General features: G+C 50.0%; 1 protein-coding gene across 2 annotated transcripts in view; it reads right to left on the minus strand.

Annotated features, from left to right (window-relative positions):
* Positions 1 to 6,621: 6,621 nt before the first annotated feature.
* The window catches only part of ETF1 (eukaryotic translation termination factor 1), a 79,478-nt gene continuing 58,898 nt past the window's right edge, over positions 6,622 to 27,201 (minus strand). For both annotated transcript variants that reach the window (XM_060232860.1, XM_060232869.1), the window contains exons 8-11: positions 26,117 to 26,272; positions 24,058 to 24,122; positions 17,295 to 17,442; positions 6,622 to 8,606 (exon numbers count right to left, since the gene is read on the minus strand). In XM_060232860.1, coding sequence (XP_060088843.1) covers positions 8,524 to 8,606; positions 17,295 to 17,442; positions 24,058 to 24,122; positions 26,117 to 26,272 — 452 coding nt within the window. In that variant the 3' untranslated portion in view covers positions 6,622 to 8,523. The remainder of the gene's footprint in view (positions 8,607 to 17,294; positions 17,443 to 24,057; positions 24,123 to 26,116; positions 26,273 to 27,201) is intronic.

A 27,201-nucleotide genomic window follows, 5' to 3' on the forward strand; every position in this document is an offset into this window, starting at 1 on the left:
AACGATTCAAATAAAATAACGTCCAGCACATGCAATCTACGTTCCTCATCCGAGGAAGGACTAGGATAAAACGTAGGTAACCAAACTTCTAAATTAAGGTGGAACTGAGAAACCACCTTGGGGAGAAAAGTGATGTCTGGAGCTAAAGAAACCCCAGCCTCCCGAAAAGCAAGGTAAGGGTAGTCACAACGCATCGCCGTGAGCTCCCCCACACGACGTGCTGAAGTGATGGCAACTAAAAATGCAGTCTTCCATGACAAAAGTTGTAAGGAGCATGTTGCCATGGGTTCAAAAGGACGACGAGTCAACTTGTCCAGAACCAGAGTCAAGTCCCACAACTGCGGAGGGGACCTAGAGGGAGGATGAAGTCGGAACAACCCCTTCATGAACCTTTTGGAATGAGGGTGAGCAAAAACAGAGTAACCCTCCACTGAACCATGGAAGGCAGAAATGGCTGCCAGGTAGACCTTGATGGAAGAGAATACCAGCCCCTCATCCACCAAAGCCAACAAAAACTCGAAAATTGCTGAGAGCCCGACACTGTCAGGCGGCACAGGAGAGTCAGCCACAAAGTTGCTAAACTTCTTCCACTTCCTCTCATAAGAAGTATGGGTGGAAGGCTTCCTACTGCTTAGGAGGACTTGTTGGACCCTGGTAGAAAAACCTAGTGGTCGATGAACCACGCTGTCAGCTTCAGATGCGGCACGTTGTGGTGGAGCACGTGTCCGCCCTGAGCCGACAACAGGTCCGGTTCCGCCGGAAACTGGTAAAAGACCCCCCTCGACTGTTGGAGCAGGATTGAGAACCAATTCTGATGAGGCCACCAAGGCGCCACCAGGATGCAACGTGGCCCCTCCTGCACTAGCTTGTGGACCACCCTCGTCAGCAGAGGTAAAGGTGGGAACATGTAAAGGAACCGGCCCCCCCCGGCAGTAGGAGTCCATCTCCCAACGAGGCTGGATCCGCCCCTCCCCTGGCACAGAACAAAGGGCACTTCTTGTTCTCGGCTGTCGCGAAAACATCCAGCTGTGGGTACCCCCAGAGTTGGAACACAGGCTCCAGGAAACGCCATTGCAGTTCCCATTCGTGTGGAGAGGCTCCACCCCTGCTGAGAGAGTCCGCCTGTATGTTGAGGACCCCCGGCAGATGTGTCGCCTTCACAAAAATGTCTAACTGGAGGCACTCCATCCAGAGATCCATCGCCAGCGCACATAGCCGGCGAGATACTGTCCCCCCTTGCCTGTTGATATAACACAGGGCAGTGGTATTGTCCGTAAACAGTGCCACAGTTCTCCCCGCTACTAGCGGACGGAAGGAACGAAGGGCAAAGTGAACCGCCAGCAGTGCTGAGTAATTTATATGGCACCGACTCAGTCTCGGAGGCCACTGACCTCCCACACAGAGATCTTCCAGGTGGGCCCCCCACCCCCACAGGGAAGCATCGACAGTGATAGTCACAGTAGGGGTCGGAAAATGGAAGGGAGCCCCTTGGCAGATGTTGCTCTCTGACTCCCACCATTGCAGTGATTGAAGAGCTGCAGGCGGGATGGTGAACCTCTTTCGAGGTGAGTCTCTGAGAGGACGAAAATGGCACAAGAACCATAGTTGAAGACCTCTCATTTGTAGTCTTGCGAAACGCAGCACGCTTGTCGTCGCCGCCATCAACCCCAGCATCCGCTGGAGCTGTTGGGCTGTGCCCCACTGCCGCCTTTGGAGAAGCTGCACCAGATTGATGATGTCTTTCGCTCTCTGCGACAGAAGAAATGCCCGGTGCTGATCTGTGTCCAGCAGAGCCCCTATGAACTGCACTGTCCTTGAAGGAGTGAGATGGGATTTCTCCAGATTGACCTGCAGCCCCAAGGTGTCGAGAAGACGCAGAGTGATGGCAATGTGTGTTGTTAAACTCTCCCTCGACTTCGCCACAAGAAGCCAGTCGTCAATGTATGGAAAGACAACTACTCCCTGGAGCCGAAGGTGGGCAGCCACCACGCTCATCAGCTTCGTGAACACCCGAGGAGCGGTAGACAGGCCGAACGGTATGGCCCTGAACTGGAAATGTCGAGCACCCACTGCAAACCTTAGGAAACGCCTGAACGTAGGATGAATGCTGACGTGGAAGTAAGCATCCTTGAGGTCCAGAGTCGCCATCCAGTCTCCCTGATTGATGAGAGGCAAGATTGTTTGCAGCGTGGCCATTCTGAACTTCTGGTACAGAATAAATTTGTTCTGACTCCAAAGATCCATGATAGGCCTCAAACCCCCGTCCCATTTGGGAACCAGGAAGTAGCGAGAGTAGAAGCCTCCTGTCCTGGCCTCCAATGGAACTTCCTCTATGGCTTGTTTCTGTAGGAGGTTGCTCACCTCCGCCAGCAGAGGTGGGGAAGGGGGAGTGGTAACTACCACGGACTGATTCGGGGTCTGAACAAACTCTATTTTGTAGCCCTCTTTTACGATGGACAGAGCCCACCTGTCTGTGGAGATCAACTCCCAGGCAGGCAGGAAAGGGCGTAGGCGGATGGATGAAACACCAGTGGGGGCGATAACGCGTGCTGGGGAGAAGTCAAACCCCCTGCTTCTGGGGCTGAGCACCCTTGGACTTGGTAGTTGGTTGGGTTCCGTAACGATTCCTGTTGTTGCCAGGATAGGAGGGTCGTTCAGCCTGCGAAGGACGAGGACGCCATTGTTCAGGGGAGAACTTTTGATAGGGCTTGCTGGACCAAGGCTTAGGCCATTGTTTAGACCTGGTAGCTTTGGGGGTAGCCTGGACGCCCAGATTGCGGGAGGTTTTAACACTTTTGTCAAACTCCTGCAGCGCTGTGTCTGTTGTGGTGCTGAAGAGCCCATCACCCTCAAAGGGCAAGTCCTCTATAAAAGTCTTAGTGTCCTGATGTAAGGCCGTCCACCTAAGCCAGGAGTGGCGATGGATGCAGACGGCAGAGGTGATGGCTTTGGCTGAAGCTTCCACCATGTGTTTTGCTGCAGCCAGTTGTTGTCTGGCTACAGCAAGACCCTCCTTTTGTAACTTCTTTGCAGCAGCTTTCTTATCCTCACTCAATGAGGAAAGGAAGGGGGAGAGTTGTTCCCATACAGCATACTGGTATCTAGCCATGCAAGCTGCATAGTTAGATACTTTGATACCGAGTGCCCCTGCTGAATAAACTTTGCGGCCCTTTCCATCGATCTTCTTCCCTTCCTTATCGGGTGGGGAGGAATGAACCTTCCGTGCCTTCGAGGAGGAGGAGACGACCACTGAGTTTGGCTTTGGATGGGTAAAAAGGAACTCAGCTCCTGCCTCCTGGACCCTGTACATATGGTCCAGCCGCTTGGATGAGACCGGCGTTGATGATGGCCTCTTCCAGGGCTCCTTAACTGCCTGGAGGATCACCTTGGTGACTGGTAAGGCAACAGCCGTAGATGTGTTCTTTTGCATGATATCAAACACGTTGTCGTCCACGATGGGTTCTGGCTGAGTCACAGGCAAATTAAGAGTGGCTGCAGTCCTCTCACAAGGTCCCCGTATGACTTCAGATCTTCCGACGGAGAAATCGGAAGATCCTCGGCCGTCTGGGAGATCGGTGAAGGCTCTAAGTCCTGGTCACCACTGTCCGATACCGACGACGAAGACTCTCGGTGGGCAGAGTGCTCTGAGAGCATCGGCGTTAACTCTCTTGGAGGAGACTGGACCAGTGGCGATGGGCGTCGATGGGCATCGAGCGGGACCATGCGTCGTTCCGGGGGAATAGACACCGATGCCGACGGCTTTCGGGATCGATGCGAGACCCTCGACATAGAGGAAAACTCCGGCTCCTGCTCCCATTCCGGGAATTCCTCCGGGTACCAGAGGTACGATTGGTACCGGGAATATGGAGGTTGCCACCTGCGCTGTTCCCACGGTGGTATGGGGAATCGGCGAGGTGCTTGAAAGGTTTCCACCTCTCGTCTCTCTCGGGACCTCATCCGGATCGGCTGGATGATCAGCGCCGAAACGTCCAACTCCGACGTCGATTCGCTCGCAGTGCATTGACGGGAGTCCGACGAAGAGCGCTGGGTCAGGTCGATCTCATGGGCCTGCTCCGATGTCGACTGACGTGGTTGAGTCGAAGGACTGTGGCGTGGGGAAGCCAGGATCTTTTTCGGCGGTGCAAGGGTTACCGGCGTCGATCGAAGGCGAAGGAGTGCGGGGTCGCTTCCGCTTTTCCTTCGACTTTGCCTTCTTAGGAGCTCGGGTCCCCGAGTTCTCTTGGCGCTTTTTAGCGGGCGTGTCCACCGAACCCTCATGGGAACGTTTTGTGGAGCCGCGCTCTTCCGGCAACTCAGTCAGAGTCAGGGTCGGAGCAGCATCGGCCGATGCATGTTCCTGTGCCGGGGTGTCCGTCGACTTCGGTGTCGAAGCGGTCGCCATCGATTTTTGCGGGCGAAGCGCCGATTCGGTCAAAGCCGCCGATAGCCAGGCAGCACGATTTTTCCTCGTCTGCTTAGAGAAGTGAAGACAGTGCGGGCAAGCTTCTACGCGATGCGCCTCTCCCAAGCACAGCAGGCACAAGGAATGACCGTCTGGGGGGGCGATCTTTTTCCCACAAGCACGACAGCGCTTGAAAAACCCCCAGCGACTGTCCATAGACGGTAGTCGCAAAAAAACCGCTCAAAGTCGTCTGAGGGGAAAACTGGGGGAAAGGGCGGAACACCCCGAAGGGTAAACCGACCAACCAACAGGGAAAAACTTTTTTTTTAAACAACTAACTAACTAACTATTTATCTATCTACACTAAGAAAACAATAAACGGGCTAAGAATACGAGAAGAAAGACAAAGCCAAAAACTCTCACCGACTGGGGAACAGGAAAGGTAAACCTCTCAGCGCAGCGGTCAGAAAGGAACTGGCAGGATCCCCGCGCCGGCGAGCATGCGCACTGGGACGCCTGCGCATGCCCATTGGCGCCGAGCGCGGAAAAATCCCAGGCTTTTCAGGTACCGATTCGGGGATCGGCGCAGGCGCACTATCCCATGAGTGTGAAGCACAGAGACCATGAAGATCTCTTCATTCCCAGCTCCCTTCTTCCCAACACTCACAGAGCCAAGTTTGCTAGAGGAGGCAGGCAGACAGGCACCTGGAGAAAGCTCTCATGGGCAGCTGCTTCTTGTAACAGGCAACAAGACTCCCCAACCAGCCACCTCCTCAGTCAGGGGAGCCTGCACTGCCCAAGCAGCTGGCAGCTCTCCTCCCCCCTCACAGTTGCAGGTCTTCCCAACCCTGCCTCCTCCTGTTTGTCGGTGCATCCAGGGCTTGTGGAGGGTGCAAAGCCTTCCCATCCCGACTACAGGGAACCGCCATTTCCTGGCACTTGGTCATCATCCCCCAGCGCCATATAGCAACCAACTTGCATGGGCACCACTTTCAGGTGAGAGCCCTCCTTCTCTCCCTTGGACTTTGCAGCCAGCCTTTGTGCCATTTGCCCCATGCATGCATGGTTACTTTTCTAATGCCTCCTCCCTTCCTTGCAGGGCTGGCCCCTGCCACTGGAGTGGACTTGGGGCCTCACCCACTGAGCTCTTAACTTTTCTCGCCAGATCTGCTCTAAACCCTCTCCTCCGGCTCCAAGGCAGCCTCCCTGCACAATTTCCTTCCTCTCAACAAACCAACCTGCTCTGTAACATGGCATCCTTTCTTAGCCCATGGCGGCATGTTGCTGGTGCTGCTTAGTGTTTACCCATCCATGTACCATCAAATAGAGCTGGAGGCAACAGCAGGGGCATCCTCAGTTGACTTGATCCCACTGTCGGATGGAGATGGAGGAAAAAACAGCCAACGAGCGGCAATAGCAGGTGTAACAGCACCTGCTGCTCTTCTCCTCGCTTGCTGCAACCTACGCTGCCCACGCACACAAAAGAGCTCCTGGGGGTGGGGCAAGTGGCCAGACAGTGGACCTCTGACTGCATGCAGCCTGGTCAGAGGGATGTGCAGCATGGGAGCCAAGTTGGGGGTATGTGTGTGGAGGCCACTGCCCAGTTTTGGGATGCAACCCGGGGGTTGAGGACCCCTGTCTTAGAGGTCTCCAATCTAAATAATAGCCAGGGTTGACCTTGCTTAGCTTCCAAGATCTGAGAAGAGTGGGCTAGTCAAGTCTGGGCAAAATTGGTAGGCTCCAATCCACAGACTCCAATCCTGTGAATTTGAGGGAGGTATTTGTGGGTTTCCTGCAATGTGCAGGGGGCTGGACTAGATGACCTTGGAGATCCCTTCCAACTCGATGATTCTGACTACATTCCTCCACAACTGATGGCAGTGGAAAGTGACTTATGGTAACCCCATAAAGTTTTCAAAGCAAAGAGATGGTTTGCCATTCCCTGTCTCATGACCCTAGACTCCTTGGTGGTCTCCCATCCAAGCTTTAACCATGGCAAACTCTGCTTAGCTTCTGAGATCTGATGGGACTAAATTAGCCTAGCCCAACAGTGGAATTTTCAGTCACTTACAAGGCACAGTGCCAGTGCAAAAGTTTGGATCAGGTGGCTTTGGATCAGAGGCTTTAGCACTCTATTCAGAACCATCTGAAATGATTAAGACAAGCAATAGCAAACATTGCAACCCTCCAACAAAAAATAAAATCAGGAATCCAGACTATATTCTTAAATATGGTTTAATACTCTTCTCCATTTCTGTACATCACAACACCAAGATATCACTGCTGGGAGCTCTCTGAAGAGGCTATGTAGTATGCAAAAAAAAAAAGTTAGGATTCCCACCCTTGTAATGTGTTTGTATAAGTGTAATACATATCAGTATATATTGATATACACATCAATATATAATGCAATATATATCACCAGAGATAACACATTGATTAAAGAGGTAAAAAAATTTGGCATCATTTCCAAACTTAAATAGTAAAAATAAAACTACAAAAAAGGAGCTGCATACCCTAAATGTGAAACAAGCAGTATATTAAAAAAAAATATATGTAAATTTACATCCAATTTTTTTCTGCTCATGTCATGTCACAGCGGACCCATTTACCATGGCAAAAATCAAAGTGTAACTGCTTTGAAGAGCACAAGAATGCTTTATTTTCAGGCGTTCCACTTGCATACCCAAGATCCCACAAAGGGCTTCTGTTGAGAGACTTTGCCCAATACAAACACTTCTTGTGGACAACAGCAAACACTGCCCTGCCTGCTGAATTATAAAAAGATACAAATTCTATTGCTCACACTGACAGAAAGTAATTTTGGACCTCTTTTTAAGAATACACTGTGATGGGAAGGTGTAATTTTTAAGACAAAATCTCCCCTTCTTTGATTCAAGTGAGACAGGATTATTGGGAAAATGCATGATGTTTCCAAAGTTGGGGAGCTTCTGACCCAATATGAGAGAGACAGGAGTCAAAGGTGAACAGAGCTAGGCACTAAAATATCAGAGTATCCTTCAGAAAACTAGCCAGATCCAGAGTGGGAATAATAAGGAGGGTTAGATACCTGCCTTCCATATGCCACAGTGTTCAAAGTGAACCTTTGGTGCCAAGCTTCTAAAAACAAAACAAAACCCTTAACCAATTTTTTAAACAGATGCTTCGTAGCCACCTGTGCCAAGGATTAAGTCAGTCACAATTTGCTAGCTACTTGCATTGAAAGCAGGGTTTTTTAACTTGTTGATCCATCAAGACATCTTATGCAGTCCCCAAAGGAAAAAAAAAGGATTTAAAAAACCCCCAAACCCTAATAAAAGAATAGAACCAAGCATAAGAAGCATTAGGCTTGCTTGTGGAAACTGTTTATTGACTGACAAGAGGGAAGAGTAAAGGCTGCACAACTCACATCCTCAGTTAAAAGTCTGCTGAGACCCTGGCATTTCAATTGCTGTGAATGAAAACACACTTTCTGGATTTGTAACAAGCAGTGCTGGTTGCAATCTTAAGATTTGTTTTTAAAAGGGTGGACTTCCAGACCATCTGAATTTGCAAGTCACACCTGTCAAGCTGGCATACCATTGTATTCAATTCCTCAGACCCTCCACCATCACTGAGCAAGAACAACAGGAACAATCTCTCTCTCCCCAGGATTCTTCTGCTGCAGTCTAAGCCAAGAACGCCATGGAAATGGGTCGTGTCAACTGCAAAATGCAGCAATAAATTGTCTCCAATCAAAATAAGAAACAAACCAGTATAATCTTTCTAATAATCTTCCCCCTCCCCAAAAATGGTTTACAGCAGTTAATGTAGCATGGTTAAAAAAATCATTTCCATAAAATACAAGAGCAACCAATTTCACCATCAAGTAAAAGTAAAAACTGGGATTCTTTGCTTTAGATTAGTCCAAAATGGTATTATAGAAACTTAGTAGATTGCTGCTGTACTGACACTATGACAAACCATTAGGGCTTCATTTTTGTTTTCAACCTGGTATTTCTGGATAAAGTTCTGGAAATACTCCAATTCTAAGGCAGGGATCTTGTTTTCCATTGCGAGTTTGCTCCTTGGGTTGGATGCTGGAGGGGTGAGGCACATTTTGCCAGACCCAAGTCGACTACCTAGTAGTCATCGAGGTCAAAAAATTCGTCGTCTCCTCCTTGGTATTCCATGCCCTGGAAGTCCACTCGGTACCGCAAGATACCTGAATACATGACAAAGAAAGATATTAGCACTTAAGGACCTTGACCAACCCCCCCCCGCCCCCCCCAAAAGTTCTCATGCTGGACCTAAGAATTTCCTTTCCGCTTATTTTTATTTTATTCTATTGAGTATTTTTGACTGACTGATGTAGACGCACCATTTTTTATTTTCACTAGCTGCAAGGAACTACTGTACACAGCAACTGGCAACTTGCTGTTGAGGTAACTAGCTGGCAAGACCCACCAACCTCTATTGCAACTGAAGCTGCATTTCTAGGTTCCAAATGAATGAGAGAGCTGCAATATGCCTAGAAAATGGAACCCATTTGATTGAGACCAGGGCATGGCTACTAACAATAAAGTTTTGGCTACGTTTACACTTTAGGGCAGACCCTGCTAGTTATATTCACATGATGCTGGCAGACTCTTTCATTTCCAATTGGTATAGTCGGATCCAGAAGAAAATATATTCCATAGGTGTCTCCCTGGACAACCTCTGTATGCCAAGTGAAATGCAGGCATTCAGAATTCTGAAACAGAGGATTTTAGATATTGAGAAACAGTCCCTTTGTTCCTCGAAACATAAAACTTGTTCCCCTTTAGCATTTGGTATCTTCCCAAATTATGGGCTGCCTGCTGCCTACCGTTCCCCGCTTACGTCACCCCAGTTAAGCTGCTCTTTTATGTTAGGAAGACTTAATGTTTTACCCTCAGCGCTACCGTCTGGGAGGTTTGCCAACATCCCTTATCAGGAAAGATTCTGCCTATGTAATGGAAGGCACCTCAAAACGGTCACCCATGTCTTACTTCACTGTGATTCTATGGGGAAGTGCAGGACTGTATAATCAAACCTATCCTGTCTAACCTTTATAGACTACCTGAGGCAAAGTTGATTTTCTTTCTGCTATCTGAATGATGTTCCTATACCACCAGCCAAGTTGCAAAGTACCTTTTGGCTGCCATAACAATCAGGGAGCAAAAGACTAGCTTCCCTTTTTGATGCTTGACTAGTTTTTATAACTGAAACTCTGTAAATTTGCCATACTGTACTTTTCACTTCTATGCCAATAAACGTATTTGGATTGGCTATTAGCATATTTTGTACCCTCTTCTTCCCACTGTCCAATTTTCTAGTCCTCTTCATGTTCCAAGTAATGTGCAGCTGCTACTCTGTGACAAAGTGTGCAGCAGCCAGGGCTGCACTGGTCCAGGGTGCATTGTTGAGTATTAGCCTCCTCCTTGTTTCAGCTGTAGGGATGTTCTTAACCGGGGTGGCCAGACTGTGGCTCAGGAGCCACATGTGGCTTTTTCACAAACTCTGTGTGGCTCCTAGAGGTTAAGAAGGAGCTTAATGCTAGCTTACTCTCAAGTAAGCGTGTTTAGCATTGGGACCTCAGTCAGCCTCTGAGTGCTGACCCATAAGTAGGTGACTGTCCCCACCATGTGTGAAAAGGAAAGGAGGGGGAAATAGGCAGTCTTGCCTATTCACCACACCCGGAGACCTAGAGCACGGAAAGAGTGCAAGAGCCAAGGAGTCACTGGAAAGAAAGACAGAATTAAAGAGGGCAGTGCAGAGTTCCCCCTAAGTTTCATAGCTCTTATAGGAGCTGTATGGTGTCAAGGCAAAAAAAGATACATAATGATGCAAACGATGGTCAGTGATTTCTATGGTACATGGTGCCAAAAAATAATTCCCCAATCCTTCCCTATGGTGGTTTTATAGGGACTGTTATTCCCAGTTTTTGTTTTTAAAAATATCTCCTTCTAGCATGGTCATGTTGCAAAGTGCACACATATGTATTTTATCTTTCTGTGCAAATAAAGTATTAAGAGTTTTAATAAAGATGTGTGTGTAATATTTGTTCATGCCTTGAGGCTCTCAAATGTTTATTCTATGTGGCTTTTACATTTAAAAAGTTTGGCTACCCCTGTTCTTAACAATGCCAGCTAGTCCTCTGCCTTCACTTCTCTGTGTTATCTGGAAGACTGCCTAACAGACAAACTTCACCTCTTTGTCTGTTCGAGGTGTCAAAACACTTGATGTCAAAACATATAGTGTTGATAATGAAAAGCTGATTTCAAGAATTTATAAATTACTATTGAAATGGTCTATGGAAGATGAAGTAGTTAAATCTCAAATGATAAAATGGGCAATTAATATAAATAAAGAAATACAAATGGAATCTACTTATGGAAGAACTCTATGAAGATATCGACATGTTACAACATTAAAGAAAATTGCTTCAAAATGTTATATAAGTGGTATATGACACCTACGAAATTGGCAAACATGAACAATCAGGTGTCAGACAGATATTGGAAATGTAAAAAGCATGAAGGTTCTTTCTACCATATGTGGTGGACTTGTGAAAAGGCAAGACAATTTTGGCAAATGATTCAGAAAGAAATGTCAAAAATTTTAGGTTACGACATTAAGAGGTCTCCAGATATTTTTCTGTTGGGATTACAACTGGAAAGTTTTCCGAAACAAGATAGGACGATTGTGTGGTATCTGCTTTCAGCTGCAAGGACATTATATGCGCAGTTATGGAAGCAAAATAAAACACCAGAAAAATGGGATTGGATTTTAAAAGTTATGTCTTGGGAGTAAAATGGACAGGCTTACAAGAATCTTAAAAGACTATGACATGGAGAAATTTAAAATGGAATGGGAGAAATTTCAAAAATGTTGAAAAACATTGGAAGGTAAAGGGACATTTAGCGATTTTTGATAACAGTTGAAGTTCTGTGGATAATGGACTAAAAATTTTTATTGTGTTATGTTTTGTTTTTTTTAATAAGGGTTGAAAGATAAGACTGAAGATGGACTACAATTATTTTATAGGGTTTGGTTTTTCCTCTACTTACTCTTTTTTCATTTTCATTTGTTACAAGGTTTTTAATATGAAGATTCTAAGACTGATAAAATTATCTTATATCTTTAGCAATTTAAGTAAACACCGGCGGGAGTCATGAAAAGGGGGGAGGGGAGGAGGAAAAAAATGTAATGTATTGGTATTAATTTCATATTTTCTTTTAAGAATATTATAACAATATACTGCAAATTTAATAAAAATTGTTTTACCCAAAACACACAGTGTTGATTAAATATCATTTTCTTTAATGGGAACAGGAAGAATATAGAATCTAGGCACTGCCTGTTAGCACCACCAACCATAATCTTTATTTATTGGAAGGAAACCTCAGTAATTTAAATGCAACCAAGCAAGTTCTAGTTAAAAGATATGCTACTTTTCAGTGCCACCAGACTGTTCTGTCCAGTGTCCTTTTTCAGGAAGGTTCTTGGTAGTGGCTGCCTCAAAATGCCACTTCTAACCCCTACATTTCACTCAAATACATCTTTCCCTCTGTCTACACAAATAAGCTTATTGGTACATGGCATTTCCTCTTTAGTGCCTACTGAAAAGCCTGGCAGCACTTTTGTATTTATGGAAACAAAATATGCATTCCCTGCTCTTTTGTTTTATGAAGTCCTGTAAGCTACACAAATGTCACAAAGATAAACTTTAAAATGTAAACAAGATTACAGTCTAGTGTATATTTGAAATGTGGGACTGGAGAAGAATTTTACAGATATCATGGATTGCTAAAAAGACAAATAAATGGGTTCTAGATCAAATCAAGCCTGAACTTTCTCTAGAAACTAAAATGACTAAAACTAAGAAAGTGAAATTAATTGCAAAACACAATAATGCTAGGAAAAGAGGAAGACCCAACAAGAGATGAATGGAAGCCATGGCCCCCAGTCTGCAAGACCTGAGCAAAGTTGTTAACAATGGTTTCAGGAAAAAAGCCCAAAGGAAAAAAGCTCACAGAAAAAAACCCACGGATATAAATGCTCACAGAAAAAAAGCCCAAACAGAAAGAAGCCCAATTGGAAAAATACTATGTAAAGCACCATAGACATTTATAATTGTGGATAACCATGCATCTTCATTTATGAGAATGAACAGGTATTATCTATATTTTATATTTGTCGCGCCCTGGTCACCCCTCCCGGTCTCCCGGCGCCACCGGCGCCCCTCCCGGGCTCTCTGGGGCATTCAGCGGGCATGAGCTTGCGGCTGATGAATAGCACCGGGCGTTCGTCCCCGGGGCTCCCCTGGAGCACAGCCGCCTCGATACCGGTCCCCGAAGCATCGGTGTGCAACACAAAGGGCTGGGAGAAGTCCGGGTTGCGCAGCAGAGGGTCATGGGAGAGGCTAGTGTGCAGCGTCTCGAACGCTGCATCCTGGGCTGGCCCCCACTGCAGGACGTTCGGGCACATCTTTCGCAGGCTGTCCGTCAACGGGGTGGCCACTGCCGCAAAGTTGGGGATAAACTTGCTGTAGTAGCCCGCGAATCCCAAGAAGCGCCGTAACTGCTTCTTGGTGCGCGGGCGGGGCTGTTGTTCCAGGGTGACGACCTTTTCTGGCAGGGGTCGGAATTGGCCCTTCCCCACTAGGAACCCTAGGTATTTTAGCTCCTGGAAGCCGAGGCGGCTTTTCCGCGGGTTGACGTGGAGCCCGGCGGCTCGCAGGGCTTGGAGCACCTGGCAGAGGTGGAGCAGATGGGCGTCAATATAGGCCCGAGCAAAACCCTAGGGGGGCTTGCGGCTCTGCCCTAGACGTAAGGCGCTGGCAGATGTCGCAGGAGCGACAGTAGGCCTGGACCTCCCGCGCTACGGAAGGCCAGAAGAAGTTGGCTAACACCCGAGTCAGAGTACTCTTCACCCCCTGGTGGCCCGCCCATTGGTGGTCGTGGGCGCCCTTCAGGACCTCGGGCCTGTACCGGTGAGGGACCAACAGCTGTTTCCCGTGGCCCAGCCGCCCTTTTACCTCTCTGAACCAAACGCCTTCTTCCCGGATGATCCGAGGCAGGCGCCGGCTCCGGCGCTCATCCACGACCACCCCGTCCCGAAATGCTTTGTGCTGTCGCAACGCCTCCAACTCCTCGTCCTCGGCCTGAGCCTGCATGAACTGCGGGTCCGCCGGCCACGTCTCTCGGCCGCCCGTCGTGGGACGTTCTGCAGTGGACGGGCCCTCCCCGGGGTCGGTATCCTCTGGCTCCCCTGCGGGGGCGGCGGTGTCATAGCCAGCCCCGGCAGGCTGGCCCTGCTGGCCGGGGTTTGCTGCCTCCACCACGTCTCCAAAACACGGAGCATCCCGCCCGAGCAGTACTAGGTAGGGTAGGCTGGTTACTTTGGCAACCGGCACACTCCAGTAGCGGCCCAAGTACTTCAGCAGGATGGACACCACTGGGCTCCTTTCGATGTGTCCATGGACGCACTTGATGGCGGCAATGCGGATGACAGGCAGCGGGGCGGTCACCAGGTGGGCCCGTATCATGGACAGTGAGCTGCTGCTGTCGACCATGGCCTGCAGTTGCCGCCCTCCCAAGGATACCGGAATCGCCGGGGGGGGGCGAGCCCCCACCTCGGCCGCCTGCCAGGACTCTTCCCAGCTCACGTTGCACTCCATCAGGGGGCACTCTTGCTTGAGATGGCCCCACTGGCCACAGGTGAAGCAGGGCCCTACGTCTCCCGCCGTGTGGTGAGCCTTCGGCAGTGGGCGTCCCTCCTTCTCCCCCTCGCGGCCGCCGGGGCGAAGACTTGGTCCGGGTAACGTCGGGCGTCCTCTGGGCCCCCACCATCCAGGCGCGGCGCGGGCCGGCAGCAGCCGCGCCCAGCCTCCACGGTCTCCGGTCCCGAGCGCCTTTCCTGGTGTTGTTCCTGGGGGCGGCCCGGCCGCCGGGCTGGGGAGAGCCCTTCCCTGGCTTGCCGCCCTCTGCGCGGGGGGGCAGGCTGTGGTGGTCGGTGGCCTGAAAGTTCTCCCACAGCTCCTGGACTTCACTGAGGCGGGTTGGCTTCCAGCAGACCACCCAATGGCAGGTACGCGGCGGCAACACCTGCAGCAGCTGCTCCACTACCACCAGCTCCACGATGCGCCGCCCGTCGCTGGTGGTGGGGTTGAGCCAACGGGTGGCAGCATCCTTGAGGGTCGCTATCGCCGAGCGTGGTCGAGTCTCCCCTGTCGGTAGCCAGGAGCGCAGCTTCTGGCGGTGGGCCTCGGGCGTGATCTCCAGGCGGTCTAGGATGGCTGCCTTGAGTGCTGTATAGTCCGCCGCCTGGGCCCGCTCCAGGGCTTTCATGGCAGCCTGGGCCTCCCCTGTCAGGTAGGGTCCCAAGATAAAGGCCCACTGCTCTCTGGGCCAACGAGCGGCCTCAGCCACTCGCTCAAACGCCTCCAGGTAGGCCTCGACATCGTCCTCCACTCCCAGCTTCGTCAGAGGGGGCCAAGGGCTTCTTCCGGCGCCAAATGGTGGTGGCCCCGCCGGCTCCGGGCGGGCCAGGAGCGCCTGGTGGAGGTCCCGCACCAGCGTGGCCTGAGGCGCCGTCTGCTGCTGGGTGACCTCCCGTAGAAGCTGCACCTGGAGGTCTGCGAGCCACTGCCCAAATTGGGCCAAATCCACGGGGGCGGGGTTAGTGTCCATAGCAGACATCAGTTCTAGGTTTATCACAGAGTCCTCACTCGTTTCGTCTGTTGACGAGTCGCTGGACTCCGGCTCGATGTGGGGTCGCCACTCGACTTGAGTGCCACCCGGGCGGGGCCGGAATATGGGGGCGTGGCCATCTTAGGCTCGGGAGAGGGCCCGCATTCTCCACCACGTTGTCGCGCCCTGGGCACCCCTCCCGGTCTCCCGTCGCCGCCCCTCCCGGGCTCTCTGGGGCGTTCCCCTGAGGTCTCAGAAACAGGGGTGGGAGCCAGGTCCCCCGTGGGAGCCAGGTTACCACAGGCCCCCCGTTCCCCTCCTGGCTGTGCTGCGGCTCCTGTCCCTCTCTCTCGCGAGGCAGCCTCAATAAGCCCCGGCCAGCTTCCTCCCCGACCTCCTCCTTCCTTTCCTTTATCTCCCTGGCCCAGTCCTCCCCCTTCCTGGGTTCTGCCCCTCTCTGGCTCCTCCCCCCTTCAAAGCCCCAGACGCCCGGGAGAGGCGAGCCGGGGCTGGGCTGCCTGGGGCGTCCCGGACCTCTGCAGCGTGCTGGGGTGTGGTGTCTCTCGCCGCCATGGGTCAGGCGGCTCTCCTCCTCTCTGCCCAGCGCTGGGCTCAGCTTCTCCCTCCTGCTCCCCGATGTCTCGCTCTGGCCAGGCTCCTCGGAGACGGGCTCGTTGGCTGAGAGGCGTCGTTCGGGCGGCTGTTGGCACCCCCTCAGCCCAGGTGAGGGGTGGGGCCGCCACGGGGGCTTGGGAAGGTGTGGGAGGCTCTCGGGGCGGGGGCTGGGAGCGGCTGGCAGGCACCGGGGGGTCCCCCTTGCGTAGTCCTCGCCCGGGCTGGGCGGGACAATATTATTTTAGGATCAAAATATATTATATTCACATGCAACAATATGTGTTGTGATTTGTATTAAGTCTAATTAAATAATTTTTTTGCTAAGTTATTTGTATATTTGATGGACTGCAGAGGGACCTGGCTTGCCAACGCATGGCCAACACGTGGGAGTAGGAGAGGTAGGAGGTGGCCTGGGGTGCCACCTCACCTACAGGGCACTGCTAGGTGTCCCCACCCCACCCCTCGTCCTGCAGCTCTCAGCTTCCCAAGTCACAGACGCGAGAAGCTGAGAGTGGCTGGATGGCGTGTTGGTGAGGCTCTTCTCCAAGCCCAGCTTCCCTTGCAAGGGAAGTTGGGCTCAGAGAACAGTGAGCCCTGCATGGCTGCTCTCGCCTTGATGAGCAGGGCGTGTTCCTCTTCTCCAAGAAGGAGCTCACTCTTCTCAAAGGGGAAGAGTGAGACCAGCTCTGGGCTTGCCACAAACTAACACTGGCTAATGCACAAGCAGGTGGCAAGCCCAGGTCCAGCACTTGGGGACCTTGAGCATCCAAGGTCAACACCTGCCCCCGTGCCCCACCATCCATGCCTGCCCCGCTGCTGCATCCCCACCCGGGGGGAGGGCAGGTGCAGCGGCATGGCAGGAGAGTGCAGGGATGGCTGTTGGTGACCCGCACCCTCGCTCTTGAAAGCAATGTCCCTTCTTAGGGCAGTTTTGGAGCACTTCTGAGAGTAAATATAACATATTTTGATTTTTTATTATTATTTATTTATTTATTTGTATCCCGCCCTTCCCACAAGTGGCTCAGGGCGGCTTCCAGATCTTAAAACAACATAAAATATAGATAATACCTGTTCATTCTCATAAATGGAGGTGCATGGTTATCCACAATTATCAATATCTATGGTGCTTTACATGGTATTTTTTGAAGTGGGCTTTTTCTGTATGGACTTTTTCCATGTGGGCATTTTTCCATGGAGGTTTTTTCCTGTGAGCATTTATGTCCGTGGGGGTTTTTCTGTGAGCTTTTTTCCTTTGGGCTTTTTTCTGGTTACCGTTAACAATAGGACATTTTGAAGGACATTTAATTCACAGGGTCGCCATAAGCTGGAAGCAACTTGACAGCATTTAACAAACACAGCTTCAATAAGACATCTGTCCAGCTCAACTATTCCACAATTAAGAATGTTTCTCCAGTTGAAACGGTTCACTTTGTAAAAATACAGGGCCATGAAGAGGTCAAGTGAAAAGTGCAGCTTGTTCCAGATTGAAGCTGTGGCTACACATTTAGTGTCCCACTGGTTGATACCATACCAATAAAGAACACCCCCCCCCCCATTGATATATGCCACTTTCTCCTTTTTACCTCCAATTCCACCAAATCCTTTCACAAATTGGGATCCTTCCTGTGACTTGTCTGTCACAATTTCCAATGTGGCTCCAAATTTCTTGTAGTTGTTTGCAAACCACTCAAGGAGGGGCATACTTTCTATCAGCTCATGTTCTTGTCCAGTCTACACAAGATCAAAATTGAAAACAAATGCGTAAGCAATGCAGCTTTCTGTAACTCAAACTGCCAGTTGCTATGCCAACTGTTTGCCAAGTACAGAAAGACCTGCTGCTAATAGAAAAAGTACAGTCATGTGACTGAGAACTGGTCACTGAGAACACCTCAGCAATGCTGATTACAAATATACAAAAGCAGAAAGATCATAAAGATGAAGGTACAAATCTATCCTGTCAAGCCTGTCATGTGCTCATTCCATCATCAGCCTTTTATAATTCTCTTTCATGCTTTTCAAGAGCATTAAGTATTCAAACAGGAGAAGTCACAAGCTCACTTTCCCTTCTCTGAGATGTTTCTCCCCAATTATACAGATGACACGATTTTAAGTGTCCTTTGCTGGTTTGCCAGCTACTCTTCCCAATTAGGGAACAGAGTTTAGACTTCTTTCTCCTGGCAGCTTGCAAATCTGTTGTGTGAAAAGTGATTTGGTCCACACCCACTAGTGTGAGCTATGTCAGAATTAAGAAAGACAGGTTGCTTGCCTGTAACTGTAGATCTTTGAGTGGTCATCTGTGCATTCACACCCATGGGATAGTGCGCCTGCGCCGATCCCCGAATCGGTACCTGAAAAAGCCCGGGATTTTTCCGCGCTCGGCGCCAATGGGCATGCACAGGCGTCCCAGTACGCATGCTCACCGGCACCAGCGCGGGGATCCCGCCAGTTCCTTCCTGACCGCTGGAAGCTCCTACTGGAGGGAGACTGTCAGCAGTGGGGAAGGAGGGCGGGTAGTGTGAATGCACAGATGACCACTCGAAGATCTACAGTTACAGGTAAGCAACCTATCTTCTTCGTGGTCTCTGTGCTTCACACCCATGGGAGACTAGCAAGCAAAACATACCTGGAGGCGGGAAGACGGTCAAACGGAAGAAACAGCTTGCAGCACCGCAGTTCCCAACCGAGTCCTCTGCTGAGCATGCACGTCCAGCATGTAGTGCTTCATGAAGGCATGTGGAGAAGACCAGGTAGCAGCCTTGCAGACATCGGAAAGGGACACACCTCTCAGGAACGCCACTGACGTGGCCATCGCTCTTGTGGAGTGTCCACGAACAGGCCCAGGTAAAGGCTTCTTCGCCAACAAATAACAGAGTATAATCGTCTCCGTGAGCCATTTTGAGAGCCTCTGAGACGAAATCCTGGAACCTAACTTGGGAGCAGCATATGAAACAAAAAACTGCTTGTCTTTACGAAACCCCCTTGAACGATTGAAATAAAACAGTAAAGCACGCTTAACGTCCAGAGCGTGCAACCTACGTTCCTCGTCCGAGGAAGGGCTAGGGTAAAAAGTGGGTAACCAAACTTCTAAATTAAGGTGGAACTGAGAAACCACGTTGGGGAGAAAAGTGATGTCTGGAGCTAAAGAAACCTCAGCCTCCCAAAAAGCAAGGTAAGGGTAGTCACAACGCATCGCCGTGAGCTCCCCCACACGACGTGCTGAAGTGATGGCAACTAAAAATGCAGTCTTCCATGACAAAAGTTGTAAGGAGCATGTTGCCATGGGTTCAAAAGGACGACGAGTCAACTTGTCCAGAACCAGAGTCAAGTCCCACAACTGCGGAGGGGACCTAAAGGGAGGATGAAGTCGGAACAACCCCTTCATGAACCTTTTGGAATGAGGGTGAGCAAAAACAGAGTAACCCTCCACTGAACCATGGAAGGCAGAAATGGCTGCCAGGTAGACCTTGATGGAAGAGAATACCAGCCCCTCATCCACCAAAGCCAACAAAAACTCGAAAATTGCTGAGAGCCCGACACTGTCAGGCGGCACAGGAGAGTCAGCCACAAAGTTGCTAAACTTCTTCCACTTCCTCTCATAAGAAGTACGGGTGGAAGGCTTCCTACTGCTTAGGAGGACTTGTTGGACCCTGGTAGAAAAACCTAGTGGTCGATGAACCACGCTGTCAGCTTCAGATGCGGCACGTTGTGGTGGAGCACGTGTCCGCCCTGAGCCGACAACAGGTCCGGTTCCGCCGGAAACTGGTAAAAGACCCCCCTCGACTGTTGGAGCAGGATTGAGAACCAATTCTGATGAGGCCACCAAGGCGCCACCAGGATGCAACGTGGCCCCTCCTGCACTAGCTTGTGGACCACCCTCGTCAGCAGAGGTAAAGGTGGGAACATGTAAAGGAACCGCCCCCCCCCCCCCCGGCAGTAGGAGTCCATCTCCCAACGAGGCTGGATCCGCCCCTCCCCTGGCACAGAACAAAGGGCACTTCTTGTTCTCGGCTGTCGCGAAAACATCCAGCTGTGGGTACCCCCAGAGTTGGAACACAGGCTCCAGGAAACGCCATTGCAGTTCCCATTCGTGTGGAGAGGCTCCACCCCTGCTGAGAGAGTTCGCCTGTATGTTGAGGACCCCCGGCAGATGTGTCGCCTTCACAAAAATGTCTAACTGGAGGCACTCCATCCAGAGATCCATCGCCAGCGCACATAGCCGGCGAGATACTGTCACAGTAGGAGCCGGGAGATGGAAAGGAGCTCCCTGGCAGATGTTGTTCTCCGACTCCCACCATTGCAGCGATTGATGGGATGGTGAACCTCTTTCGAGGTGAGTCTCTGAGAGGACGAAAATGGCGCAAGAACCATAGCTGAAGACCTCTCATTCGTAGTCTCGCGAAGCGTAGCATGCTTGTTGTCGTCGCCATCAGCCCCAGCATCCGCTGAAGCTGCTGCGCTGTGCCCCACTTCTGCCTTTGAAGAAGCTGCACCAGACTGACAATGTCTTTTGCCCTCTACGAAGGCAGAAATGCCCGATGTTGGTCTGTATCCAACAGAGCCCCTATGGACTGCACTGTCCTTGACGGAGTGAGATGGGATTTCTCCAGATTGACCTGCAGCCCCAGGGTGTCGAGAAGACGCATATTGATGACAATGTGCGTTGACAGACTCTCCCTCGATTTCGCCACAAGGAGCCAATCGTCGATGTATGGGAAGACAACAACTCCCTGAAGACGAAGATGGGCAGCTACAACGCTCATCAGCTTCGTAAACACCCGAGGTGCAGTAGACAGGCCGAACGGAAGGGCTCTGAACTGGAAGTGCTGGGCACCCACTGCAAACCTGAGGAAACGTCTGAACGCCAGATGGATGCTGACGTGGAAATAGGCATCCTTGAGGTCCAGGGTTGCCATCCAGTCTCCCTGATTGATGAGGGGCAGGATTGTTTGCAGCGTGGCCATTCTGAACTTCTGGTACAGAATGAATTTGTTCAGATTCCGAAGATCCATGATTGGATTCAAGCCCCCGTCCCTCTTGGGGACCAGGAAGTAGCGAGAGTAAAAACCTCCCGTCCTGGCCTCCAACGGAACTTCCTCTATGGCTTGTTTCTGTAGGAGGTTGCTCACCTCCGCCAGCAGAGGTGGGGAGGGGGGAGTGGTAATCACCACGGATTGGTTCGGGGTCTCAATAAATTCTATTTTGTAGCCCTCTTTTACAATGGACAGGGCCCACCTGTCCGTAGAGATCAACTCCCAGGCAGGCAGGAAAGGGCAGAGGCGGATGGATGTCGTGCCAGTGGGGGCGATGACGCGTGCTGTAGAAAAGTCGAAGGCCCTGCTTCTGAGGGCGAGCACCCTTGGACTTGCTCACGTTCTGGGAACCATAGTGGCTCCTATTATTACCGGAGTAGGAAAGCCTATCAGGCTGCGCAGAGCGGGGACGCCACTGTTGCTCAGAGGAAAACTTCTGGTGGGGCTTCTTGGCCCAGGGTTTGTGCCACTGTTTTGACCTGGGAGCCTTCGATATAGCCTGCATGCCCAGGTTCCTGGAGGTCTTGACACTCTTGTCAAACTCCTGCAGTGCAGTGTCTGTGGTGGTACTGAAGAGGCCGTCTCCTTCAAAAGGCAAGTCCTCAACGAAGGTCTTGGTTTCCTGATGCAAGGCAGTCAACCTCAACCACGAGTGGCGCCGGATACAGACAGCAGAAGTGATGGCTTTAGCCGACACCTCCACCATGTGCTTTGCTGCAGCCAGTTGTTGCTTGGCTACAGCAAGGCCTTCTTTTTGTAACTTTCTGGCAGCCGCCTTCTTATCCTCGCTCAAGGAGGAGAGGAGGGGGGAGAGCTGTTCCCACACGGAGTACTGGTATCTAGCCATGCAGGCTGCATAATTAGATACCTTTACTCCGAGGGCCCCTGCTGAATAGACCTTCCGACCCATGCCGTCTATCTTCTTCCCCTCCTTATCCGGTGGGGAGGAGTGGACCTTGCGCGCTTTAGAGGAGGAGACGACGACCACTGAGTTCGGCTTCGGGTGGGTAAAGAGGAACTCGGCTCCCGCCTCCTGGACCCTATACATATGGTCCAGCCGCTTGGAGGAAACCGGTGTGGTTGATGGCCTCTTCCAGGGCTCCTTCACCGCCTGAAGGATCACCTTGGTGACTGGCAATGCAATGGCTGTGGATGTATCTCTTTGCATGATATCAAAGACGTTATCATCCACAACTGGCTGAGGCTGAGTCACAGGCAGGTTGAGGGTGGCAGCTATTCTCCTCACGAGATCCCCATAGGACTTCAGATCCTCCGACGGTGAAATCGGAAGATCCTCAGCCGTCTGGGAACCAGGTGAGGGCTCCACGTCCTGGGCGTCGCTGTCTGAGGCCGATGATGAAGACTCCTGACGAACTGAGTGTTCAGATAAGATCGGTGTCGATTCCCTCGGTGGCGACCAGATCGGCGGCGATGCTCGTCGATGAGGCTCGATCGGCACCATGCGCCTCTCCGGAGGGATCGATACCGATGCAGACGGCTTTCGGGAGCGATGCGAGACCCTGGACATGCAGGACACCTCCGACTCCTGCTCCCACTTTGGAAATTCCCTTGGGTACCACTGGTACGGCGGGTAGTAAGAATATGGAGGTTGCCACCTGCACTGCTCCCACGGTGGTATCGGGAAACATCGAGGTGCAAACGGGGGTTCCGCCTCCCGTCTCTCTCTGGACCTCATCGGCGTAGCCGGGTCCATTGGTGCCGATGCCTCCAATTCTGACCCGCTCGCACTGAGCCGGCGCGACCCGGATGACTAAGATCGCTGGGTCAAATCTATCTCCTGCTCATGCTCTGACGCCGAAAGACGGGGCTGAGTCACTGGGCTGCGGCGTGGGGAAGCCAGGATCTTCCTCGGTGGTGTGGAAGCCGAAGCGTCGACCGAAGGCGATGGAGTGCGGGGTCGCTTCCACTTCTCCTTCGATTTTGCCTTCTTAGAAGTGGATGCTCGGGTCCCTGAGTCATCCCGACGCTTCTTAGCGGGCGTGTCCACCGAACCCTCATGGGAACTTTTTGTGGAGCCTCGCTCTTTCAGCAACTCGGTCACAGTCGGAGCCACATCGGCCGATGTGAGCTCCTGGGCCAGGGTGTCTGCCATCTTCGATGCTGACGAGCCCGATACCGATTTCTGCGGGCAGAGTGCCGATTCGGTCAACGCTGCCGACAGTTGCGCCACCCGGTTCTTCCTCATTTGCTTGGAGAAGCGGAGGCAGTGTGGGCAGGCCTCCACATGATGCGCTTCTCCTAAGCAGAGCAGACACAAGGAATGGCCATCGGGGGGGGGGGCAATCTTTTTCCCGCAGGCACGGCACCGCTTGAAAAACCCCCAGCGACTGTCCATAGACAGCAGTCGCCAAAAAACCCGCTCAGAGTCCTCTGAGGGGAAAAAACTGGGGGAAAACAAACAGGGGGAGAACCTCGAAGGATAGGCCGACAAACACACACAGAAAAGCTTTTTTTTTTTTTTAAATTATCTAACTAACTATCTTATTTAACTAACTACACTAAGTAAAACAATAAACGGGCTATATACAACGAGAAGACGCAAAGCCAAAAAAACTCACCGACCGGAGAACACGAAAGGTAAACCTCTCAGCGCAGCGGTCAGAAAGGAACTGGCGGGATCCCCGCACTGGCGCCGGTGAGCATGCGTACTGGGACGCTTGCGCATGCCCATTGGCGCCGAGCACAGAAAAATCCCGGGCTTTTTCAGGTACCGATTCGGGGATCGGCGCAGGCACACTATCCCATGGGTGTGAAGCATAGAGACCACAAAGAAGATCTCTCAAAATAATGTGCATGCCTGGAACGAGTGGACTTCACAGGGAAATAAGCACAACAAAGAAAAAAGCACCAGAGAAGTTGGTCTGGCAATTTCTCTGCTAAGCAACTCATTCTAAGCTGTTCTAAACCCTTTAATTTGTCTGCTAGGGAGGAATCAGCAACAAGGACTTCCTTTCCTTTGCTGCCAGTGGAAAGGGTCTTACGTCTGCATGTGCTTTTGAAACTGAGCAGAGAAAGGAAGCTGCAGTTGCCAATTCCTGCTACATCAAGAGGAACAGAACTAAAGCTTCCATGTAAGAAACATTTAGCAGATACAGGAATGTGTAGGTAACAAAGAGAATAAAGGGGGCTGGGTCGCCAGTTAAGTTTTCCACAGCCATTTTCTCATACATGTATCACAAATATTGTCTAATTACAAAGCACCTGTAAGGTAAGTTAGGCAGACACACATTCATTAAACCCCAAGCTGCCAGCATGCTTCATAGCTAGTGTAAGTGATGTGGTGTTTGAAAAATACCTCTTTATCTGTGAAGTGGGATTTATCTTTTTCTTGTTCTGGTGTCAAATAGAGTATCTTCTCCTCTGGCAGGGTGGAAGAAAGAGATTCATCAAAAATTTACAAAGCAGATTAAGGAGCACAAAATTCCTAACGAGCACAAAAGCCAGATGATATTAATACAGGGGACTGGAAACTCCCTTTTTTGTGAGGTGTGCACTCTCGCTCAAACAAGCATGGTTGGACTTTGTGAACAAATACAAGTTAGTTGTGTTAGAAGCATAGGCTGTGTCATTACGCCTCACCTGTTTTGGATTTCAGAGAGAGGAGGTTCTTTTCCACCACTGGCTAGAGTAGAAGATGGCCAGAGAGGTTTTCAGAATGGTTCATTAATATCTATAACCTGCCCTCCCCTCCAAGGCAGCAAATATGGGGGCTGTCCCAATTTTTCCTGTGAGGCAGGTTAGGTCAAGAGATGGTCATCATCCAGTGAGATCATGCCCAAGCTTACTTTGTGCAAGCACTGCAATGACCTCACCCATCCTGATCTGCCTTGGATAGCAGCTGCTCTGAACTGACAATGGAGAATAGAAGCTATCATTGCAGGGAATAATCTATTACTGACTTTAGAAAGAGTGGAGTGCTGCTACGCAAGACAGGTCTTATTCTGGCAGCAGCTTGCCTCTCCTACTGCCTGCTCTGAAGAGCTGTGGCTACAGATGACATCTTGGTGTGAGGCAGAGGCTTGTCTCCCCTATCTGGGAACATGGAGGTAGTCCTACTAATGTCATTGTAATGACCGATAATGGAAGGAATAAAGGGGAGGTAATTCCATTCCAGTTTTCAGCACAGGTGAAAGTGTTTTCTCTCCCAGTAGCTGGGACAGATGTGATTCCTGTCCTTTTTTCTACCTGTATGATGCAGAAGGATGTGGGTGAAGATTACATTTTTCAAGACTACTCAGCCAGGAGATTTTAAGATGGCAAGTACAGGGCCACAACTGCATTCGAAGATGAATTATAGCTCACAGGTTTGGGGAAGCCCTAGACAAGATGCCCTCCAGCAGACCACCTCCTCTCGGCTCACCCCAGTCAAACACTTCCTCACTAGCAGGAAAAAGCAGAGCGCAGCTTTTTCTAGCTCTGCCAGCCCCAATGGGACTTAGAAGTGCAAATGCACCACATTCCACTGGTGAGACAGGTACAGTTCCCAGAAGTCAGAGAGTGACAATGCTCATGCTCAAGCATGCCCATGCCCAACACCTCTCCAGGTGCTTTTCCCCAAAGAAAATGCTCCTGTCATAGTGCTGCCTCGCAGCAGCTGAAGGGAGGGGAATGCAACTAGTTCACAGTCTTCTGAGCCTTGTTGATGCCCACCAAGGCTACAATGAATGTGAAGGAGTTATTCGGATCTGTCTCCAGCTACTGGGAGAGAAAACACTTTCCCCATGCTCTTAGAAAAAACTGTCAGCACCAACAATGTTTAGAGAATCAAAACATCCATCATTCACATGCTCCATGGTCCGCTCCCAGTAGCAGATGAAGGATTATTCCAATTCCTGCTAGGAGAGGATGGGCCAGTCAGGAGGTGGACCCTGGCAGCTGCCCAACTAGGCTGACTCTTGGTGTTAACCCTGAAAGCCTCTTCTTACCTCTAAAGCCAGGGCTTTATCACTTAACGGTTTACCACCCATCTTGAGGGGTTTTCTGAACATGGATTGCAAGGGCAAAACAGGTATGTTTACATACATATATTAACCGTGCTGTGCACTTAAGACACTGGTCTTTACTGTATCCTAACCTGATTTACATCTAGATGACTTTGTAAATAGTTATCTGAGTTAGTTTGAATGTTGATACAGGAACCATTTATATACACTATTTTTGACATTAAAAAAGTTGTATTAAAAAAAAGACACTGGTCTTCAAATCCATGTTTGTGTATTTACAGATGCCCCAGAGATCGTGCTTTAAAACTTCAAATGAGTCATATCAGCAAAAGAGAATATGCAAGATCAAAAGCGCTTTAGAATGTAATCTGCATCATTCTAAGCAGATATGCAATTGCTAAAATCCCATACCTTCTGTGCCTTGGCAATGGAGCACATATCTCATTATATCCAGATTCTCATAAACTATCAGGATCTCTACTGCTCCCATTTCTAAGGCTTTTAGAGTGTCTTCAACACCAAAACAGTACTTTCCTGTGTCCTGGCTGATTTCATCAAAATATCGGCCTAGGGCAAACCAGAGAGAGAGAGAGAGGAATGAACATTCCTTATGTATTATAAATCAAGGTTCAAACTTTGCTCAGCAGAATAGCAAAACCTAACAAAATGACCAAATGATTCATTGGCAATAACACAGCTATAGCAATTGCATGTATTTGACTTCTTCTGACACAGGAATCCTCCTAACGCCTAATTACTGTCTCTAGCAGGCTTGATTCATAGGAACAAACAGAGTTTCCCTTTATTGGTGCACAGTTAGATTTCATTTTGAGGACAGAAGGTGGTCACAAATGAGGTTTTCATTGGTACCTTGCAGGAACCCGATCAAAGGTAATCCAGACAAAACAGCAAACCAGTGTAAGAAAAACTATGTTCTTATTTGCATTTTTGCATTTTTGGAAGGTTCTCATTCCCTAGAACCCAATTTGGAATTACTCAGATCCCCAATCTAAGCCCAAACACACGCTAGAACATGCTGCAGTTCTGACTCTCCAAGAATTTACTGTTGCTTAGAACTTCTGTTACAAACACTAGAGAGATAAATGCCATCTCCCGTAAACCAATTGATCAAGGACTTTACAACCTTATCAATATTTGAATATATGGCATGCAGACAACAATTGCACATGGACGTAGTTTTAGATATTTGGAAATGTTTTGCACGCTTACTTGCTGACTTGTCACCACTGTCTTACATTCTAATAGTGAAATCCAGATATCTTTGGATACTTAAATCTGGTGACTGGAGCTGTGAATAGGCAAGAGAGATTTTTCTACGAACCTGAAAAGAGCCCTACATTTGCAAAAAAATGTAAAATCTAAAAAAACAAAAACACTGGGTAGTTAAAAAAATCTGAAAACAATAAACAGAGCCTGTAGCTTTAAGCAACGGATTCCCTTGAGAGGAATGAACATTCCTTATGTATTATAAATCA

This window comes from Heteronotia binoei, chromosome 1 (assembly GCF_032191835.1).
Source record: "Heteronotia binoei isolate CCM8104 ecotype False Entrance Well chromosome 1, APGP_CSIRO_Hbin_v1, whole genome shotgun sequence".
Lineage (NCBI taxonomy): Eukaryota > Metazoa > Chordata > Lepidosauria > Squamata > Gekkonidae > Heteronotia > Heteronotia binoei.